The sequence below is a fragment of the Plectropomus leopardus genome, chromosome 4 (assembly GCF_026936395.1).
Source record: "Plectropomus leopardus strain MGB_pleo_1.0 chromosome 4, ASM2693639v1, whole genome shotgun sequence".
NCBI classification, from domain to species: Eukaryota; Metazoa; Chordata; class Actinopteri; order Perciformes; family Serranidae; genus Plectropomus; species Plectropomus leopardus.
The window spans coordinates 32,963,524-32,980,487 of record NC_142179.1 but is presented as its reverse complement, the minus strand read 5'-3'; the positions used below and the strand labels follow the sequence as shown (position 1 = coordinate 32,980,487).

At 40.3% G+C, this 16,964-nt stretch overlaps 1 protein-coding gene across 2 annotated transcripts; it reads left to right on the top strand.

Annotated features, from left to right (window-relative positions):
- Nucleotides 1–100: 100 nt before the first annotated feature.
- On the top strand, nt 101–16,865 carry lrp13a (low-density lipoprotein receptor related-protein 13 a). 2 transcript variants are annotated; one of them, XM_042488846.2, is made up of 21 exons: nt 101–258; nt 454–600; nt 2,432–2,647; nt 2,757–2,975; nt 4,050–4,265; nt 4,690–4,919; nt 5,363–5,492; nt 6,646–6,836; nt 7,123–7,309; nt 8,064–8,276; nt 8,834–9,017; nt 9,117–9,318; nt 9,590–9,754; nt 11,063–11,263; nt 12,070–12,619; nt 12,697–12,816; nt 13,635–13,742; nt 13,850–14,083; nt 14,620–15,004; nt 16,590–16,698; nt 16,794–16,865. In XM_042488846.2, exons 1-21 carry the CDS (start codon nt 201–203, stop codon nt 16,815–16,817), a joined length of 4,089 nt encoding a protein of 1,362 aa, XP_042344780.2. In that variant the 5' UTR covers nt 101–200; the 3' UTR covers nt 16,818–16,865. The 2 variants fall into 2 exon arrangements, with proteins under 2 accessions (XP_042344780.2, XP_042344779.2); XM_042488845.2 differs by having other exon boundaries at nt 2,429–2,647.
- The last annotated feature ends 99 nt before the right edge of the window (nt 16,866–16,964 follow it).

Here is a 16,964-nt window from a genome sequence, read left to right as displayed (position 1 = left end):
GTAATTATTTGAAGAGGTCCATAATGAGTTTTAATGTTGTTACTGCCGTTTATGTCCCTCTACAGGATTTGGCAGGAATCAGTAGCTCCTCCCCTCACGCAGGTGTTTAATCAGTTTGTATTGGCCTCACCTGGTGTCATTATAAAACGCTACACGCTGGCACTTGGCTGCATTTGGTCCGTTTTATTTTATCTGTGGCGATGGGTGGATGTTTGTTTCTTTGTGTAGTCTTATTGCAGTTGTCAGGGCCCCTGCAAGGTGAGACAGAGAGACTGCTTTCACACCATTTGCAAGCACAACCTGATTAGACCTTACACATTGTAATTTATTCAGTAATGTTTCTCAGTTCAGGCACAGAGTGAAAGGTACATTATCAACTGTAATTTTAATTTTAGCAGTGTGTGACTTTTTTTCCCCCCTTTTCTGCTCACTTGATCTATACACTTATTTCAGCTGAAAGCAGTCCTCCGAAGTGTGGCCGGGCCTCTAAACTGTGCAAGGATGGCTCAGAGTGTGTCCTTTACAGCCATGTGTGTGATGGAGAGCCTGACTGCAAGGATGGGTCGGATGAGGAGGACTGTGAATCAGGGTGCAGTGAAGGTACTGCACTCAAAGTCAGACTACTTGCTTTTATTTTGCTGCATACAGTTTTGTGATTGACCAATATCTATGGCTATCACTGAATAAAGTGGTAGTCAGGTTACATGATGCACATGATATTGATTAAAACACTCTTAAACAATACTGGCAAATTGTGAATCAAAATCTGTTGTATGTTCGTGGCTTTTTCATGTTTAAGAACCCGGAGGATGATCCATAATGAGTTTTTAAACAAATCTATTCTCAAGGGCGAATGAAATTGAACAGTGGATAAATTCATTGAACAAACGGAATGGTGTGCTCATTCATAAAGCTGGCATTGTAAAGTTACCCAGTCCTGTAAAACTGTCAGGTCAAATAGGCCAAAAACACACTCAGTTGGCAGTTTATTTTAGGTTCACCTGGCTAAAACAGCTTTGCACTGCAGCCCTGCTATGAATCCCACCTTTATTAACCCTTTGAAACCTTTCTTGTGCTGCCTTCAGATGCCTTCCACAAATATTTAATGCTTTGAACCCTAACCAAATTGGTGTGATTTTTTTTTTTTTTTTTTTTTTAACATGGGGATGAAGGCAATAAGCAACTTCTTAAGAGAAATTCCACAAATTGCATGGAATTAGTAGATTTAGAAAATTATTCTTTAAAAAGCTAGGAAAAATGTCAGGGAAAAATTTCAAATTTTTTGTTTTTGATATATAAATTTAAGTTTTGCTTGCTTTTTCCTTGAAAAAAAGGAATTTCTGTTTTTTTCAAACTAATTTCTTGCTAATTTTGGGGGCACTTTCTCGCATTGCCCATTGCCTTCTTTCCATGTTTTTGAAACAAATCAAACCAGTTTGCTTAAGGTTTCAAAGAGTTAACTGTCCCCCAGAGAAGGCATTTGATTTCGATGTGTTCGACAAAGATTACACCACCCACCAGATGGCAGTGAAGTCATATTCTTACCTTGCATATGTCAATGCCAATTTTTGGGGCATTTATTTTTGCATTGCCTTTTCCTTATGTATTTGAAAGAAGTCAAAGGTTTTAAAAGGTTAATGTTCATGTTCAGTTGAGCTGCATTACAAAACAGGGAGCCTACTCTTAGTGAAACTCTGTTATGTAATGCAGCTCAACTTAGCTAGGTGTGCCTAATAAACAGGCAATTGAGTGTGTAACATTATTCCTCATGATTTTATTAAAGGTTCAGTGTGTAGGATTTAGGAGGATATATTGGCAGAAATGGAATATAATGAGTATGTTGTCTTTAGTCTCTAATCCCCTCAAAATAAGAATTGTTGTGCTTTTGTTACCATTGAATGAGCTGTTTTGGCTCACATAGGAAGCGGGCCCTCGTCCAGGGAGTCTGCCATGTCGTACCGCCATGTTTCTACAGTAGCCCAAAATGGACAAACCAAACACTGGCTCTAGATGGGGCTAAATGTGTTTTTGTGCCAGCCAAAGTACTTAAAAGCCCAGTCAGAAAAACGCTAACTTTCCTTTAAATGAAACTTCTTTATTCCGTTTTTTTAGCCAGTTAAATCATTAGATCTATTTGTTTTGGAGAGGAAGAAACCTCCGGGGATAATTCGGCTCCCAGTAAAGATATCTAGACCAATGCACACTGAAGGAATCCTAACCAGCAGAAGATTCAGCTGGTTGCAATCTGCAGTCCTCATGGCTAGATGCCAATAAATCTCACACACTGCTCCTGTGGGTCACTGTTTCACAGTTTCAATATGCTGTTTGCAATCCAATCAAACATGTCAGTGTTGTAAATGCAGATGATAGAACTTTGTTTTGGTCCAAACTATAACTTCTCCTATATTGTCAAACCTCTGCATCCAAGCAGATCAGTTCCAGTGTGCTCATGGTAAAAAGTGTATTGACAAGGACCAGGTGTGTGACGGTATCCCTCAGTGTCAGGACCGCTCTGATGAAATGCAGTGCACGCAGCAAACTGACAACTGCGTTCACCACTGTGACAACAAGAGTCGCTGCATCCCTGCAAACTTCCTCTGCGATGGCGAGAGGGACTGTTTGGATGGCACAGACGAAGCCAACTGTGGTAGGCTGAAATGATTTGAGACTATAATTGATCTCTCAAAAGAATCTAATCCATATTTCAGTGATGCATATTATGAATCATAATGTTTACTCATTTTATTTGGCACCAGAGGACCAAGAAGAAGACAGAGATGAAAAGGAAGCAGGGACCAGTCCAACCTCTGTGCCTGCTGTCTCTGTTGGCTCATTCACCCCCATCAAGTGTTCCTTGGGCTCTAAACCCTGCAAGGACAACGCAGAGTGTGTCCTCTACAACCATGTCTGTGATGGCGAGCCAGACTGCACAGATGGCTCAGATGAAGAAGAGTGCTTATCAGCGTGTGAAACGGGTAATCTAGTGGTTAGTTTAAGGTGTAAACTACTTCTTGTGAGTTAAGAATATGACATTACTGCCCTCTGGTGGGTGGTGTAGTCTTAATTTTAGTAATTTAAAATCAAGCCCTTTTCTGGAGGACAGATAACTTTTTGAAACTTGAACAAATTGGCTTGATTCCTTTTAAAAACGGAAAGAAAGTAATGAGCAACAAAAGAGATTTCCACCAAAAATTGGCAAGAAGTTAGTAAAAAGTACAAGAAAGTGACCTGAAAATAAATAAAAAGAAATACAAACAAAACACAAACAAGGAAATGACCTGGGAAAAATGCTTGAAAATGTATAAATATTCTGTAAAATTTGAAATACAATTATAAAGCTTAAAAAAAACCCCTCTAAATTTACTTATTTCTTACATTTTTTGTAATGTTTCCTGCCAAGTTGTTTATTGCTTTTTTTCCCCCAACATTTTTAAGAAATGGCACCAACTTGCTATAGGTTTGTAGATTAAAATATTTGTGAAAGACGACTGTACATAACACAAGAACAGTGATGCTGCTCCATGTTTCAAAGGATTAACCCTTTTTTTAGTCGCCTCTCACAAGCGCTTAAACCTGAGAAACCTGAGAAAATTTGATTTGATTTCTTTTGAGAACACAGCTAACAAGGCAACCAACAATATGGTAAGAAATGTACCACAAATGCAAGAAATTAAATTACATTGAAAATTAAAGATGAGGGAGAGGGAGAACATTTTTAGAAAATATTTATGAAAAAAAAATCCAAATTATACATTTAAAGTTAATTTAATACATTTTTAGCACTTTTTTTCAAGACATTTCCTGTATTTATTTATTTTTACATTTTTATTTTTGTGCTAATTTTCAGATCATTTTTATGTAACTTTTTATCAACTGCTAATTTTGGGCAAGTTCTTGTGAAGATGGACATTGCCTTCCCATGTTTTTGAAAAAGATTAAGCCTATTTGCTCAGATTTCAAGGGGTTAAATCCACTAAACCTAGGGCACACTACACAATTTGAAGCCCAGTTATAACCCCAGTCCTGATTACGCCATGTGTCCTCTGCAGACCAGTTCCAGTGTGCACATGGAAAGAAGTGCATAGATCAGAGCCAGGTGTGCGACGGTGTGCCTCAGTGTCAGGACCGCTCGGATGAACTGGAATGTGCCAAGCGGATGGAGGGCTGCGCTCACCAATGTGACGATAAGAGCCGCTGCATTCCCAACAGCTTCCTCTGTGACGGGGAGAGGGACTGTTTGGACGGCAGTGATGAGGCAAACTGTGGTAGGCTGTCTTTTAAAATCGTTTTAACATCCCGCTCAGCTGTTTAGCAGAACACATTTTGAGTCACTACGTCTTAATGAAAATTGTGTTGAACTTTAAGTTTAGATATATTGGGATATTACCAATGCCATGGTCACAAATTAAAATATGCTGGCATATTTTTTTCCCTCCTTGTTTTACCATTACCGTGAACGCTCATGTCAACTGTTAGATAGAAGCCTATATTTAAAAAAAACTATGGGGTCTGATAAAAAATTGGTTATTATTGCCCCGATGACAAAAAATCATTTTTTTCCATTGCTTTTTTTCTTCACCATGAATTTAAAGGGTTATGAAGGAAATTAATATCCACTCACTGTATTGCTCAGCTCTATTTGTATTGGGACACTTTTGTGCTCGTATCTTGGCCCCTGTCCCACTGCAGCTGAAGAGACCTGCAGCGCCACAGAGTTCAAGTGCACCAGTGGCCAGTGCGTGTCGGCCACAATGCTTTGTGACGGTCACCCAGACTGCTGGGACCGCTCTGATGAGGAGAGCTGCACCAACACACCCGTCTGCACAGCCAAACAACGGTGCCCCCAGAGCAAGGAGTGTCTGGTGCAGGAGTGGATCTGCGACGGAGATCAGGACTGCAAAGATGGCACCGATGAAAAGGTGGATGTTGAAGGCAACACGTCAAGTTCTTAGAACAAAAGTCGACATTTTTCAAAACGTTTTATTTAGCGCTAAGCTTTCAGGAGCAACAAAATAGAATCCTAAAAATGCCAATCAAGAGTTTTGTGTTAGGCTCTATTTGTAGGAATATTTACTTGTTTGTGTAATATATATGGAAAATTGGGGGTAAAACGACAGCTTTATATCAATACTGGAATAGGACTTTGACATAATATGACATGTATAAGTTTATCTTGAAATTTTTTTTCACACCCCTGTGCTACAAGGTCAAAGGTCAGCGTCAGAATGGCAGTCATGGAGCTTGTGTGTTCAGAGAACTTCAGTTAACAAAGTGTAACCACTGTGCCTTAATTATCAAATCAGAAGTTTGAAAGTTGTGAAGTACTTTAGATGGCAGTGAAATAATATAGTTTTCTCATCAGGATTGTCCTGTGGCTCCACTAAACTGTGGTGAGTTCCAGCGGTCATGTAAATCCAAGACCAAATGCATCCCTACAGCCTGGTGGTGTGACGGCATGAAGGACTGCGACGATGGCAGTGACGAGACTGAATGTGAGTAGTTATACTTTCATATAACATGAAAAAACGTTTTCTACTCTGTGGTGAAAAAGGAAATTAAACGGTGCTCAAGTGAAATGAGGGCGTGATCATAGTTTGTTACTGCAACATCTCGGTTTTGAATCCAGATATGGATTCCAACTTTAAATGACTGTATCTTGTATTTATTTTACCTCTGATTTTTGAAGTAACATGCCTGCCAAAATAAAAAAATCACTAAAATTGCACCATTTATCACAGAAAAAAATCTTTAAAAAATAAAAATTAAAAGTTTGATTTTCAATTATCAGGTGGTCCTTGGTACGAACACCTAATGCATTTTCACGAGTCAATCAAGAAAGCTCAAAGAAAAAAACAAAACAACCTCTTATTTTTGCATTTCTTTTTTTATGTATTTGAAAGAAGTCAAAGGTTTTAAAAGGTTAATGTTCAGTTGAGCTGCAAAACATAACAGAGAGCCTACTCTTAGTGAAACTCTGTTATGTAATGCAGCTCAACTTAGCTAGGTGTGTCTAATAAACAGGCAATTGAGTGTGTAACATTATTCCTCATGATTTTATTAAAGGTTCAGTGTGTAGGATTTAGGAGGACCTCTGCCAATAATAAACAGCCCCTTAGGCCTTATTCATATTTTTTAATAGGCCGAGGGGACTTCATACAACATAAATTACACACAAATTTGGGTCTGAAGCCACCCAGGCCTAATCATGCCGCCAAATGTGCCCATACAGCAGTTAGCATTGATAACGTCATCCTGACCCACAGTGGTGGTCCTTGCAGAAGTGTAACGCCCACCCTCTGGTTCTCTCTGTCAATAACACCATTAGATCTGTCAGCATTGCTGCTCTTGTTGACACTGTTAGCCTCACTAGCCAATAGCTGCTGGCTCCTCCACCTCCATGCTGAGAGCAATGTGCAGAGAATACCGGCTCAGACTCTGAATCATAGCTCTGAATGTTGCATACCGCTCCTTAAGAGATAAGTGGAAACAGAAACAGGGAAAACCTTTTTTGAAGGTAAGGAAGAAGTTTTAACATGAAACTGTTTTTCTTCATTAACTCTCTGTAAACCATTTTCCTTTGTTTCAAAATGTAGCTGAATGTAAAGTTCTGTAAACATGAAAATATTGAGTGTGTGTGCGTACCAGGTCGGTTGGTGACGTGCCTCCCTCACCAGTTCCAGTGTGGCAGCCAGGAGTGCCTGGATCCAGCCTTGGTGTGTAACAGCATTACAAACTGCGCAGACGGCTCAGACGAGGGAGGCAGCTGCCACATAAACTGCGCAGAGGCAGACAACAGCCGCTGCTCCCAAGGATGCTACAGCACACCACAGGGAACGGTGAGGACTGTGCATCTCCAACTGTTTGTGTGTGTTGTGTAGGCCTCCTTGGTGTTAATGAGTAGAGTGACTCTGTCCTGCATGTCAGTGGCTTAAAATAGAAAAATAAAAACAAAGAAATGCAATAGAAATTGAATTGTGACCGTAGCAGGAAAAAGGTTTCTGAAAAAACACTCTGGATAAATTCATCAGGTCAATGTGTGAGTATGTGATGGCCTGCCCTCTGCTAAGAGTGTAATGTCAAAGTTGCAGCTCTTCTGACTAATACTTGCTTGTTGCGGTGTAGCGTTGTCACTGTGCAGCAGGGTTCACGCTCATGGCGGACGGGCTGACCTGTGCTGATATTGACGAGTGTGAAGGCCGGAGACCAGATGTGTGCAGTCAGCTGTGCATTAACACTCCCGGCTCATACCAATGTGACTGTCACCCAGGCTATATCATGGAGGCAGGTGGACACCACTGCAAGATCAACGGTAAAGTCCTTTTGCCACACTATAGAAAAGTGTTTGGAGGGATGCATAGTAGGAACTTAAGGAAGAGTTTGACATTTTGGGAAGTAAACTTTACATACAAATCACTTTCTTGTAAAGAGATGAAGAAGATCAGTACCATTCATGTTTGTTATATATATGAAGCTCCAGCCAGGAAGACTGGAAGCAGGGGAAACTGCTAGCCTGGCTCAGTCACAATATGACACATTCAGTCGACTAGCAAATCTAAAACCGAAAATTAGTATGTCATATCTTGTTCAATTCCAAATTCCTATGTACGTTTTGGTAGTGAGCGAAGCTGGCAGTTTTCCCCTTTATGTCTTTATGTTGAGCAAAGCTAACTGTGTCCTGGCTGTAGCTTCAGATTTAACCCTTTAAAACCTGTGCGCATTGACTTGATTTCTTTCAAAAACATGGGAAAAGGGTGACAAGCAACTTAACAAGATTTGGCCCAAAAATTATTAAGAAACTTGTTAAAAGATGAAAGAAAATTGCTTGAAAATAAGACACAGGGGAGTGTAACTTAAGTCTCTGCTTGGAATGCCTTCACTTTATTATTTCTTAGTCTATCTATCTAATAATCTAATAGTTTTCTGTTTATATTAATGCTCCAAAAGCCGTATAGAGCTCCTTTACCCATTTTAACAAACTGAGAGAGAAATCCTGAGAGAGCACACTGACTGGGACCAAAAATAATGATTCGCATTATAATGATTCTCCTTTTCTTCCCCCTCAGGTGAACCCTTCCTGTTGTCATCAGTCCAAACAGACCTCTTCTTGTTTGGCCTGCGCAGTGGCAGCCTGGATGTGTTGTCGTCCTCTGCAAAGAAGGCCATTCTCTCCCTGGACTACGACTGGAAGGATCAGAGGGTCTTCTGGGTCAGTCTGGACACTGAGAGCATCAGGTGGTCCTCGCTGGACCAGAAGACCACAGGAACTCTGATTAAAGGTTGGTGCGGCACAAAGAGGGAGGTATGCCAAATAATTTTGTAAGCACCAAGTAGGGACTACTTTTTTTTTTTTTTTTTTTAAATTTTGGCTTAGGGGAGGGGCAAACAACTTTAACAGCTGTATTTTGTAATTATTTCATTGTCAGTTTAAAACAAACAACAACAATGTGGGCCATTTTTAAATTATAAAAATATTTAGTTATTTTTATGTTTAGTTAGTTTTAGTTATATTTAGTATTTTTTTTCTTTAAAAACTCTTGGTGATTTTTCTTTTAAGAGTTTTTTTTAAAAAATTGCACAATTTATCAATGCCAGAAATTGTAAAAACAGAAGTTATTATTGGATTTTCAAATTTCTGACAGTCCTTTAACACATCAGATGTTATTATACAGGTTTGGGAAACAAAATTCCAAGACTTTTCCAAAACTTTCAGGGTACATTTACTACTCCCAAAACTTTTACAGGCCTGGAAATGACCATTTTTTCAAATTCAATGTCTTTGCCAGGTTTTTAATGACCATATGAACCATGACACACATACTGTTTGTATCCACAGGTGTTCGGGCTGATTCTGTTGCTGTGGACTGGCTTGGGAGGAACTTGTACTGGATCGATGGAGTGAACAGTCAGATTGTTGCAATCAGACTGACCACAGCCACCGTGAAGTCTCTGGACCACAGCGTCATCCTGGATGAAGACCTGGATCAGCCTCGCTCTCTGGCACTGCTGCCACAGAAAGGGTCAGCATGAATTTATTTCACTCTCCAAACTATTCTACAATGTTTATATGAAAAAATAACCTTTAAGACTGGTACTGAGTCTTTTAATTGTTCTGCCAGGCTGATGTTCTGGACAGAGATTGGTAATGTTGTGAAGATAGAGCGTGCCGGTATGGACGGGTCAGACAGGAAGGCAGTGGTGAACTCAAGTCTGGGCTGGCCGGGCGGTGTGGCTGTGGACAGCATCTCTGACAGAGTCTACTGGACGGATGAAAGGCTGAAGGCAATTGGATCTGCAACACTGGATGGAGATGATATTCAGGTAAAACATTTTGGAAGAGGGATGATGAAGACTAACTAACAAACTAATTTGCTCTTTCAGATTTATTCCAAATGTGTTTGAGGCTCTTAAACTCATTTAAACACTACAACTCAACACTATCTACAAGCAAAAAGTCATCCTGCCCTCCATTTTAACTGCAAGGACTAGAAGAGCTTTCTTTTTTAAATAGATCGAGCAATGAGATGGAATTCCGTGTGAAAATAGGAAACACTCTAAAGTCACGTGGATTTATAATAAACCTGTCTTTCAGATTCTACAGATGAAAGAGACCACCAACCCATTTTCCCTGGCAGTGTTCAATGACCTGATCTACTGGTCCGACGCCAAGAAGCGAGTGGTGCTGGCTGCTCACAAAATCTCAGGCAAAAACCATCAAGTTCTCATGAAAAGACCCAGACAGCCTTTTGGTGTGAAGGTGAGGGAAATGTTTAGAATTAAGCACAAGTGGAAATGATGGTGGAACTGTGTAATACACTACAACTAAATTTAGATCACTTCACACGTGTGAAGTGCTCTCAGCAGCTGGCCATGTTGCCCACACACAGCTGTGATGTTTTTTCTAGATTTCCACTCACAAAGATTTTGGCACAGTTTTGTGAAATAAGTATCTTGAGGTTGCCTATAGGAAAACTGAATAATGATGGTAGAAATGTATTGTGTGCTAGTGGTAATATTTGTTTTGTTTTTTTTTACTAGCACAAACTGTAAGGAAGTAAAAAATTAACCCCTTGAAACCTGGATTGACATCAGTTCTCTTGTGCTGTGTTCAGACATCTTTCACAAGCTGTTTAATCCTTTTTAACCTGAGCAAATTAGTTTGACTTCTTTCAAAAACATGTAAAAAGGCAATGTTCAAGTTGGCAAGAAATGGGGGGAAAATAAGGAAAATTTCCAGAAAACCTTTTCTTTTTAAATAATTACATATTATGTTGCAGAACAAATGTAAACTTATTTTTAAATTATCAGCTGTTTGGGTCTTTTTTTAATTTGCATTTATTTTTTATTCTCTTTTTTAAAAAAAACTTAACTCTTTTTGGTAACGTTTCACTAACTTCTTGCTCATTTTTGGCCATGTCTTGTTAAGTTGCACATTGCCTTTTCCATGTGTTTTTAAAAGAAATCAAACCAATTTGCTCAGGTTTCAAAGGGTTAACCCTTAGACTGTTTAGTGAATTTTATGCACGTTTCATTCTTTTAATCATTTTGGCTGTGTTCATGCATATTGCAGAAATTATGGCAAGATTGTGTATTTTTGTTTAATCTTGGAATTTCCAGCTTAGCTCCTACAGTAAGTCTAAAACACTGTGTGAATAAAATTGTTAGTCATACTGTTAAATGCTATTTCCACTAGGTGCACTTTCACAATCAATGTTGCTGCAAATCATTGGTATATCCCAGGCTGTGATAATAATTTAAAAAAACAAAACAAACAAAAAAAACCTACTTAGCATGTAGTATATTGAAAATAATTCTTCAGAAACATAGTGGCATTGTGACAAAAACCTGACATTTAAAGGGTTGAAATTCTGAAAATGAATGAATATTTGATATTTATGATTAGGACTGATGTTGGCTAATTAACTCAATGAATGCAGAAAATGCTATTATGGATAACATTTTATTTAAAGCTTGATTTTTCGGCACAGAACGATGATAATATTAAAGCAGGTCCCTAAGGGTTAAAATGCTTTCCTCACTGTCCCATTCCCTGCTTGGTTTGCAGATCATCCACCCATTACTCCAGATGGGTGTTGAGAGTCCCTGTGAGAAGATGGACTGTTCCCACATGTGTGTGTTGGCCCCAGGACCTAAGGCTGTGTGCAAGTGTCCCTCTGGGCTTTTACTGGCTGAGGACGGCCTGACGTGCTCCAGCCAGGTCAATTCAGCATTCCTGCTGATGCTTTCTCCCTCCACCATCACCCAGGTATTTTTCTATCATGCAGTTGCACCAGGTATCATTCAATTTAACAGAATACGGTTAAAGGAATATTTAGCGCTGGATGAGAAGATTGATACTGCTTTTATCATCGTACAAAGACAGGAAACTGGCTGAAACTGTTAGCTTGTTTGGTTCAAAAGAAACAAAATCCTCCTTGCTTGCACACCGACACAACTTTTGTTCACAGTACTGTATTATCACTCTTAATTCTTGAGTACATGCTGATTTAACTGTGGCTAGCACACTCCCCCATTAGCACAGCTTGGCTAACCCAAAGCTAATTCAGGAGCTGGCTAATTTGTCACCTGTCACTCAGTATCCTCACTCTTAATTGTGCATAGCCTTTAGCCTTTTAATGGGTGAGTTATATGAAATTTCACCCCCTGTACAGCTTTGTAATGAATGTGGAAATAATGTATAAAAAAACAAACTCCTTTTGTTTTTTTGTTTAGGCCTGATGTTAGTTAAAAAATTAAGTAAATGAAAGTAAATTTTAAAGCTTGATTTTGAAAAGTGTATTTTGTGCTCAGTGATACGAGTGTGTGTAATATTGAAGTGGGCCCTAAGGGTTAAGCGCATTTCCCAAAATGCCTAAAAAATAAGCCTAAAAGGCAGTAACATGAAGTCAAAATACCATAAGGTGCCTCACCATCTGTTTAACATGATCATATAGCGAGCTATACTCTGGTGGCATGAACTTGGATTATTTCACTCACTTGAAGCTGCATGTTTAACACATATTTTTAAAAAGTTTTTGATGAGTGTATTTTAAATCCAAATGATCTCTGCAGATCTACTTGCAGTCCCGACACACAGCAGCAGAGCTGAAGGCCTGGCCTGAACACTTGGCCCTGCAGGTGCCCAGCGTCAATGAGGCAGCCATCATGGACTACAGCGTACGTGACCACACCCTGTTCTTGACAGACGACGGCACAACTTCACTCAGCTCCTTCAAGCTGAGGGACTCGGACTTGTCCTCTCAGGGCCAGCTCCTAAAACTCCTAGGCAACACCATCACTGCCATGGCCCTGGACTGGGTGACACTGAACGTCTACTGGAGCAGTGACAAACAGCCTCGCCTGCAGGTCACTTCCATCACTGGTGCACACACTGCTGTGCTCATTAAAGAAGGCATTGGCAGAGTGGAGTCCATCGCTCTCAACCCTCCCAGTGGAAGAGTTTGCTTCACCAACGTGGGCCTGCAGGGTGCAGGCACGGTGGCTACAGTCGAGTGTGCCAACATGGACGGTGCTGGGCGGCGTGTGGTGTGGAAGGATGCTGTCCAGCCGTTGTCTCTGGTCTTCTCCAATAATGGAGATACAATTTACTGGGCTGACAAGAGTAAGAAAAAAATTGTTTAGAATGTTTTCATGCAATAATTGTTGAAAAGCAGTAACGTAACTCATATTCTTGCCCAGGTTTAGGGACCATCGGCTCTGTCCAGCTTGATGGATCTGGGTACAAAGAGTTGAAGACTGCTGATGGTCTGGCTGCTGTGGCTCTGAGTGATGACACTCTGCTCTGGATGACTGTCAGTGGTAATGGCTCTTTGGTTGGTTTCTTTAGTGAGACAATTCCTGTATGATAGTCTCAAAACATCAGGCGAAAATCTCACCATTAGAGATTTCCATTACAGATTCGTGCAAAACTTAAGCAATATGTTCAAAATGTTGATAAAACACAACTGTGACATGACTGCATTTCCACTGAGTGATGTTGTGTGACTTCTCCTCTTGTTATATAACATTCCATTAAGCATGACGGATGTTCAAAACAATAGCAGCTTTATTTCTATTGCAGCCACTGCATTAGCCGTCATTGTTTCCAATCCAAAGCGACTTAGGCGTGTTGTGTGAGCGATAATGGAAAGGCAAGCCCCTTATGATGGAGTGGCCATGTATGAGGGATTTCTGGGAGGTGGTAGTCCATGATTTCACAGAGGAATTGTGGATTCAAAACTTGCAGTAACTCCTCTTGCAGTGCCTGCATCATGCCTGAGGGAGTTGGTTACTACCATCAAGTGCATAGCCATAGCATCATGTGACCTCTAAAAGCCAAAAACATGTTTCCATTGCAGTTTTGTGAAATATGCCTTTTTCAAATCGTGTGAAATACCACCTAATGCGAGCATAAAAAACTTTTTAAAATTTTTTTTCGAAATTGACGTGTTTCCATTAGGCATATTTTATATTTGCAATTTCAATTTTCGCAATTTGAGGGTTAATGGGAACCTGCTTAGTGATAGAACATTGTCACTAAAATGTCAAGCTATGATTTGTCACTTGCTAACATCTTACAACTTTGTCCTAAGATTTCAAATTTATTACCGGACTTTTGTGTTGTCCCTTTCCTTCAGACAAGACCAGAATCTGGTTCAGTGATGAGCAGCAGCAAAACCAGTTGTGGTTCGAGGTCGGCACAGAAGTGGTCAGCTTAAAGGCATTCAGCAAGTCCAGTCAGACTGGTGTGTACATTTTGATGGCTGTTCAGAGGGTATTCCAGATGTGATGTTAAATGTCATCTGGTACCAAAGATCACAAACTCGAGTTGACTGATGAACCTTTTCTACAGGTTCAAACCAGTGTACAGAAAACAATGGAAACTGCCAGCACCTATGCCTCGCCACACCAGGAGGTCAGACATGCAAGTGTGCCCATGACCACATCCTTACAAACGCCACCCACTGCAGCCTACAGCAGAGCTGCCCAGGTGACAGCAGGCCCTGTCTGGATCAACTCTCATGCCAACCTGCTGAGAAGTTCTGTGACAAGCATGTTGACTGTGACGACCACTCAGATGAGAACTGTGAGTCCTTTATACCTTCTTTAACCCTCTAAAGACCTTGATTGACCTCGGCTCTTGTACTGCGTTCATACACCTTTCACAAGTATTTTAAGCTTTGGAACCTGAGGAAATTGGTTTGATGTCTTCTGAAAACAAGCAACTTGAAAAGAAATGTCCTTCAAATTGCAAGAAATTAGTGGATTATAGAAAAACTAGGGAAAATGTTCAGAAAACCATATTTATAATGGTCATAATTATGCATTTAAAATTGTTACATGATTATATTTTTAGGCAGTTTTTTATTTCAGGTGATTTCCTTGTTTTTGACTCTTTCGTAATGTTTTTTCAGATCATTTTTTGTACTTTTTGCTAATTTCTAATTTGGGGGTCATTCCCTAGGTTCCTCATTTCCTTCTCCTTGTGTTTATGAAAGAAATCAAGCAAATTTGCTCAGGTTTCAGGGGATTAAAAAGCAATAAGAGCTGGTAAATGGGTGTAATATCATTGTAATATAACAACAACCTAAAGTTTTTGCTGAAAGGGTCATCTTTTCATAGGTGTCAGTCTGAAGCAGTGGTCAGCAGCCAAGGTCCGTGCTCCCCCCCAGCCCCACAGCACCTTTCCTCCTGGTCCGTCCTCTGTCCCTCCTCTCTCTGAAGACACCAGCCTGAGCATCACCCCGAATGTCAGCATTCAGCTCAGGAACTTGGACGCCCAGCAGTGCAGTCAGAAACGCTGCAGTGGCAACGGCCACTGTGTGGAGACCAATGGAGACACAGTGTGTGTGTGTTCACTGGCCTACAGCGGTGACTCCTGTCAGGACCACCTCCTGAAGACCATGCAGGGTCCCATCGTCTACGGCGCTGTGGGGCTCTGTGTAGGTGTGGTGGTCATTGCTGTTATGGCTGTAGTGGTTAAGAGGAAGAAGAGTGCCAACACAAGGTTTGTCACAAGAAGGTTTCCTCTTAATAACTTCTCTTATGCGTAGATTGAGTCTGTAGCTTAGAATTTTAAATATAAGACATCTACATTTTTAAATGAGACAAGAGTCTGGAGCAGGGATATTCAACTTGCTTTGCTTTGGGGCAACTTTTATAAAATGACAGGAGGCTAGGAGCCAGTCGGAGCAGCCCTATTACATTTTTCTAGGATTTCAGAATGTTTCAAGGATCTTTAGGATGTTTGTAGGGTTTTAGGGTGGTGGTTTCAGGATGTTTCTAAGATTTCAGGACATTAGGAGCTTAGCTAGGACCTCTGTTGGGAGGTTCCAGGAATCTTCCACTTTCTTCGATAAACAAGCTGGATTTTGATGCCGTTTTATGCACTCTGGTACCTTATGTAAACTAAAAGTTGGCCCGTTGGTTTAGTATCACTGGTCTAAAGGCTCTGAGACTGTACTTTGGCAGCAATGAAGCCTTACACCCATTGCAAACATGCTCAAAAAGGACAAGACTTGTACTCTCAACAGTCAGTCTTCACAAATCTTCTGAAAAGTAGTGAAGGTATAAGAAAGCAAACTATGTGCTAGCTCACTAAATTGCCTAGACCAGTGAAGCCGTTCAGTGATGGAGACTTTATGTAGGATTGCTTGGCCAGCGTTTGCATGTCCTGAACTTGTACAGCCCTCAGTAATATTGCTCGTTCCCTAAATTGGCCCTCTGAAAGCAGCACAGGAAAAGTGATGCTTTGATGACAGATGCCTTTCACAAGTATTTAAACCTTTTGAACCTATAACACATTGGTGCGGTTTCTTTCAAAAACATGGAAAGTCAATGAGCAACTTGATGAGATGTTCCAAAAACTGCAATAAATAAGTGGATTTAGAATTTTATAAAGCTAGGGTAATATGTTTATTATATTTATAATTATAATTTTTACACACTTTAAATTGTTACAAGAATTATAATTTCCAAGAGCTTGATAGTTTTAAACTGATTTTTTTTTGTACATTTCTTGTCCTTTTTTTTTTTTAAAAATCTTGTTAATTTTGGGTCATGTTACTTTCTTTGCTCATTGTCTTCCTCCCATATTTTTGAAAGCAGTCAAGTCAATTTGCTTATGTTTCATAGGGCAAAGCAACCACCAAGCTTCTACAACTTATCCTGATAGGACCACAAATATCTGGATCAGATTCCACAGCAGTCCATGCTGTAGTTGTCAGGGATTGGCTAAAAAAAAAAAAACATTTCAACCCCGTGGTGGTGCCAGCTGAAAAGTTGGGATCATCAAGTCAGCTTCATCCTCTGGGGACACAAAGACTGAACACTAATCTCCCCAGAGTTACATTGGCAGCATTGCTTAAATAAACTGAGCCAAAGATGCAGAGATGGCTTCAATTGTCCCTTTTCCTAAGCTATATAGAATCAGGATAGATTGGCAACAACCAATTTTGGGAAGACTGATGTGAATAATATAGTGAGCACTTGGTGAATCTCTACATTTGGTGCAGATTTGGGTTAACTGTTTGCTGCATACGGATGACTGTACAGAGAGCAGGGGACTACACTTTTGTATTTGCGTCCTGCAGGAGAGCTAGCCCAGCAGCAGTGAAGGAGACGTGTATGACTGACCTGGAGAACAATGCCGAGAGCAACCCCAGAACACAAAGTGCCGCAGCAGACACTGACAAACCAGAGGTGGACCTCCCAAAACCTCCATAAACTAGCAGGTTCCCAATTTATGTTACTGTGCTTGTGGGATCACAGTCTGACTTTTCTTTCTTTCTTTGCAGGAAGCGGTATCTTCTGTGGACTGAGGTTGATTTGTGGGCAAGCAAAGTTTTAAATAAACTGTTTGCATTTTCCACTGTTTCCTGTGACGTTATGTCTGCATTGTTTACTGTCACTTAGACCACCAATGTTGAATTTTTGACAGACTGTGACAGATAGTTGGCTGAGTTGTG

Coding starts and splice junctions, on each gene's coding strand:
- lrp13a (XM_042488845.2), top strand. CDS start 201: ATGGGTGGATGTTTGTTTCTTTGTGTAGTCTTATTGCAGTTGTCAGGG. Junction 259..453: donor GTTGTCAGGGCCCCTGCAAG/GTGAGACAGAGA, acceptor CACTTATTTCAG/CTGAAAGCAGTCCTCCGAAG. Junction 9,319..9,589: donor TGGATGGAGATGATATTCAG/GTAAAACATTTT, acceptor CCTGTCTTTCAG/ATTCTACAGATGAAAGAGAC.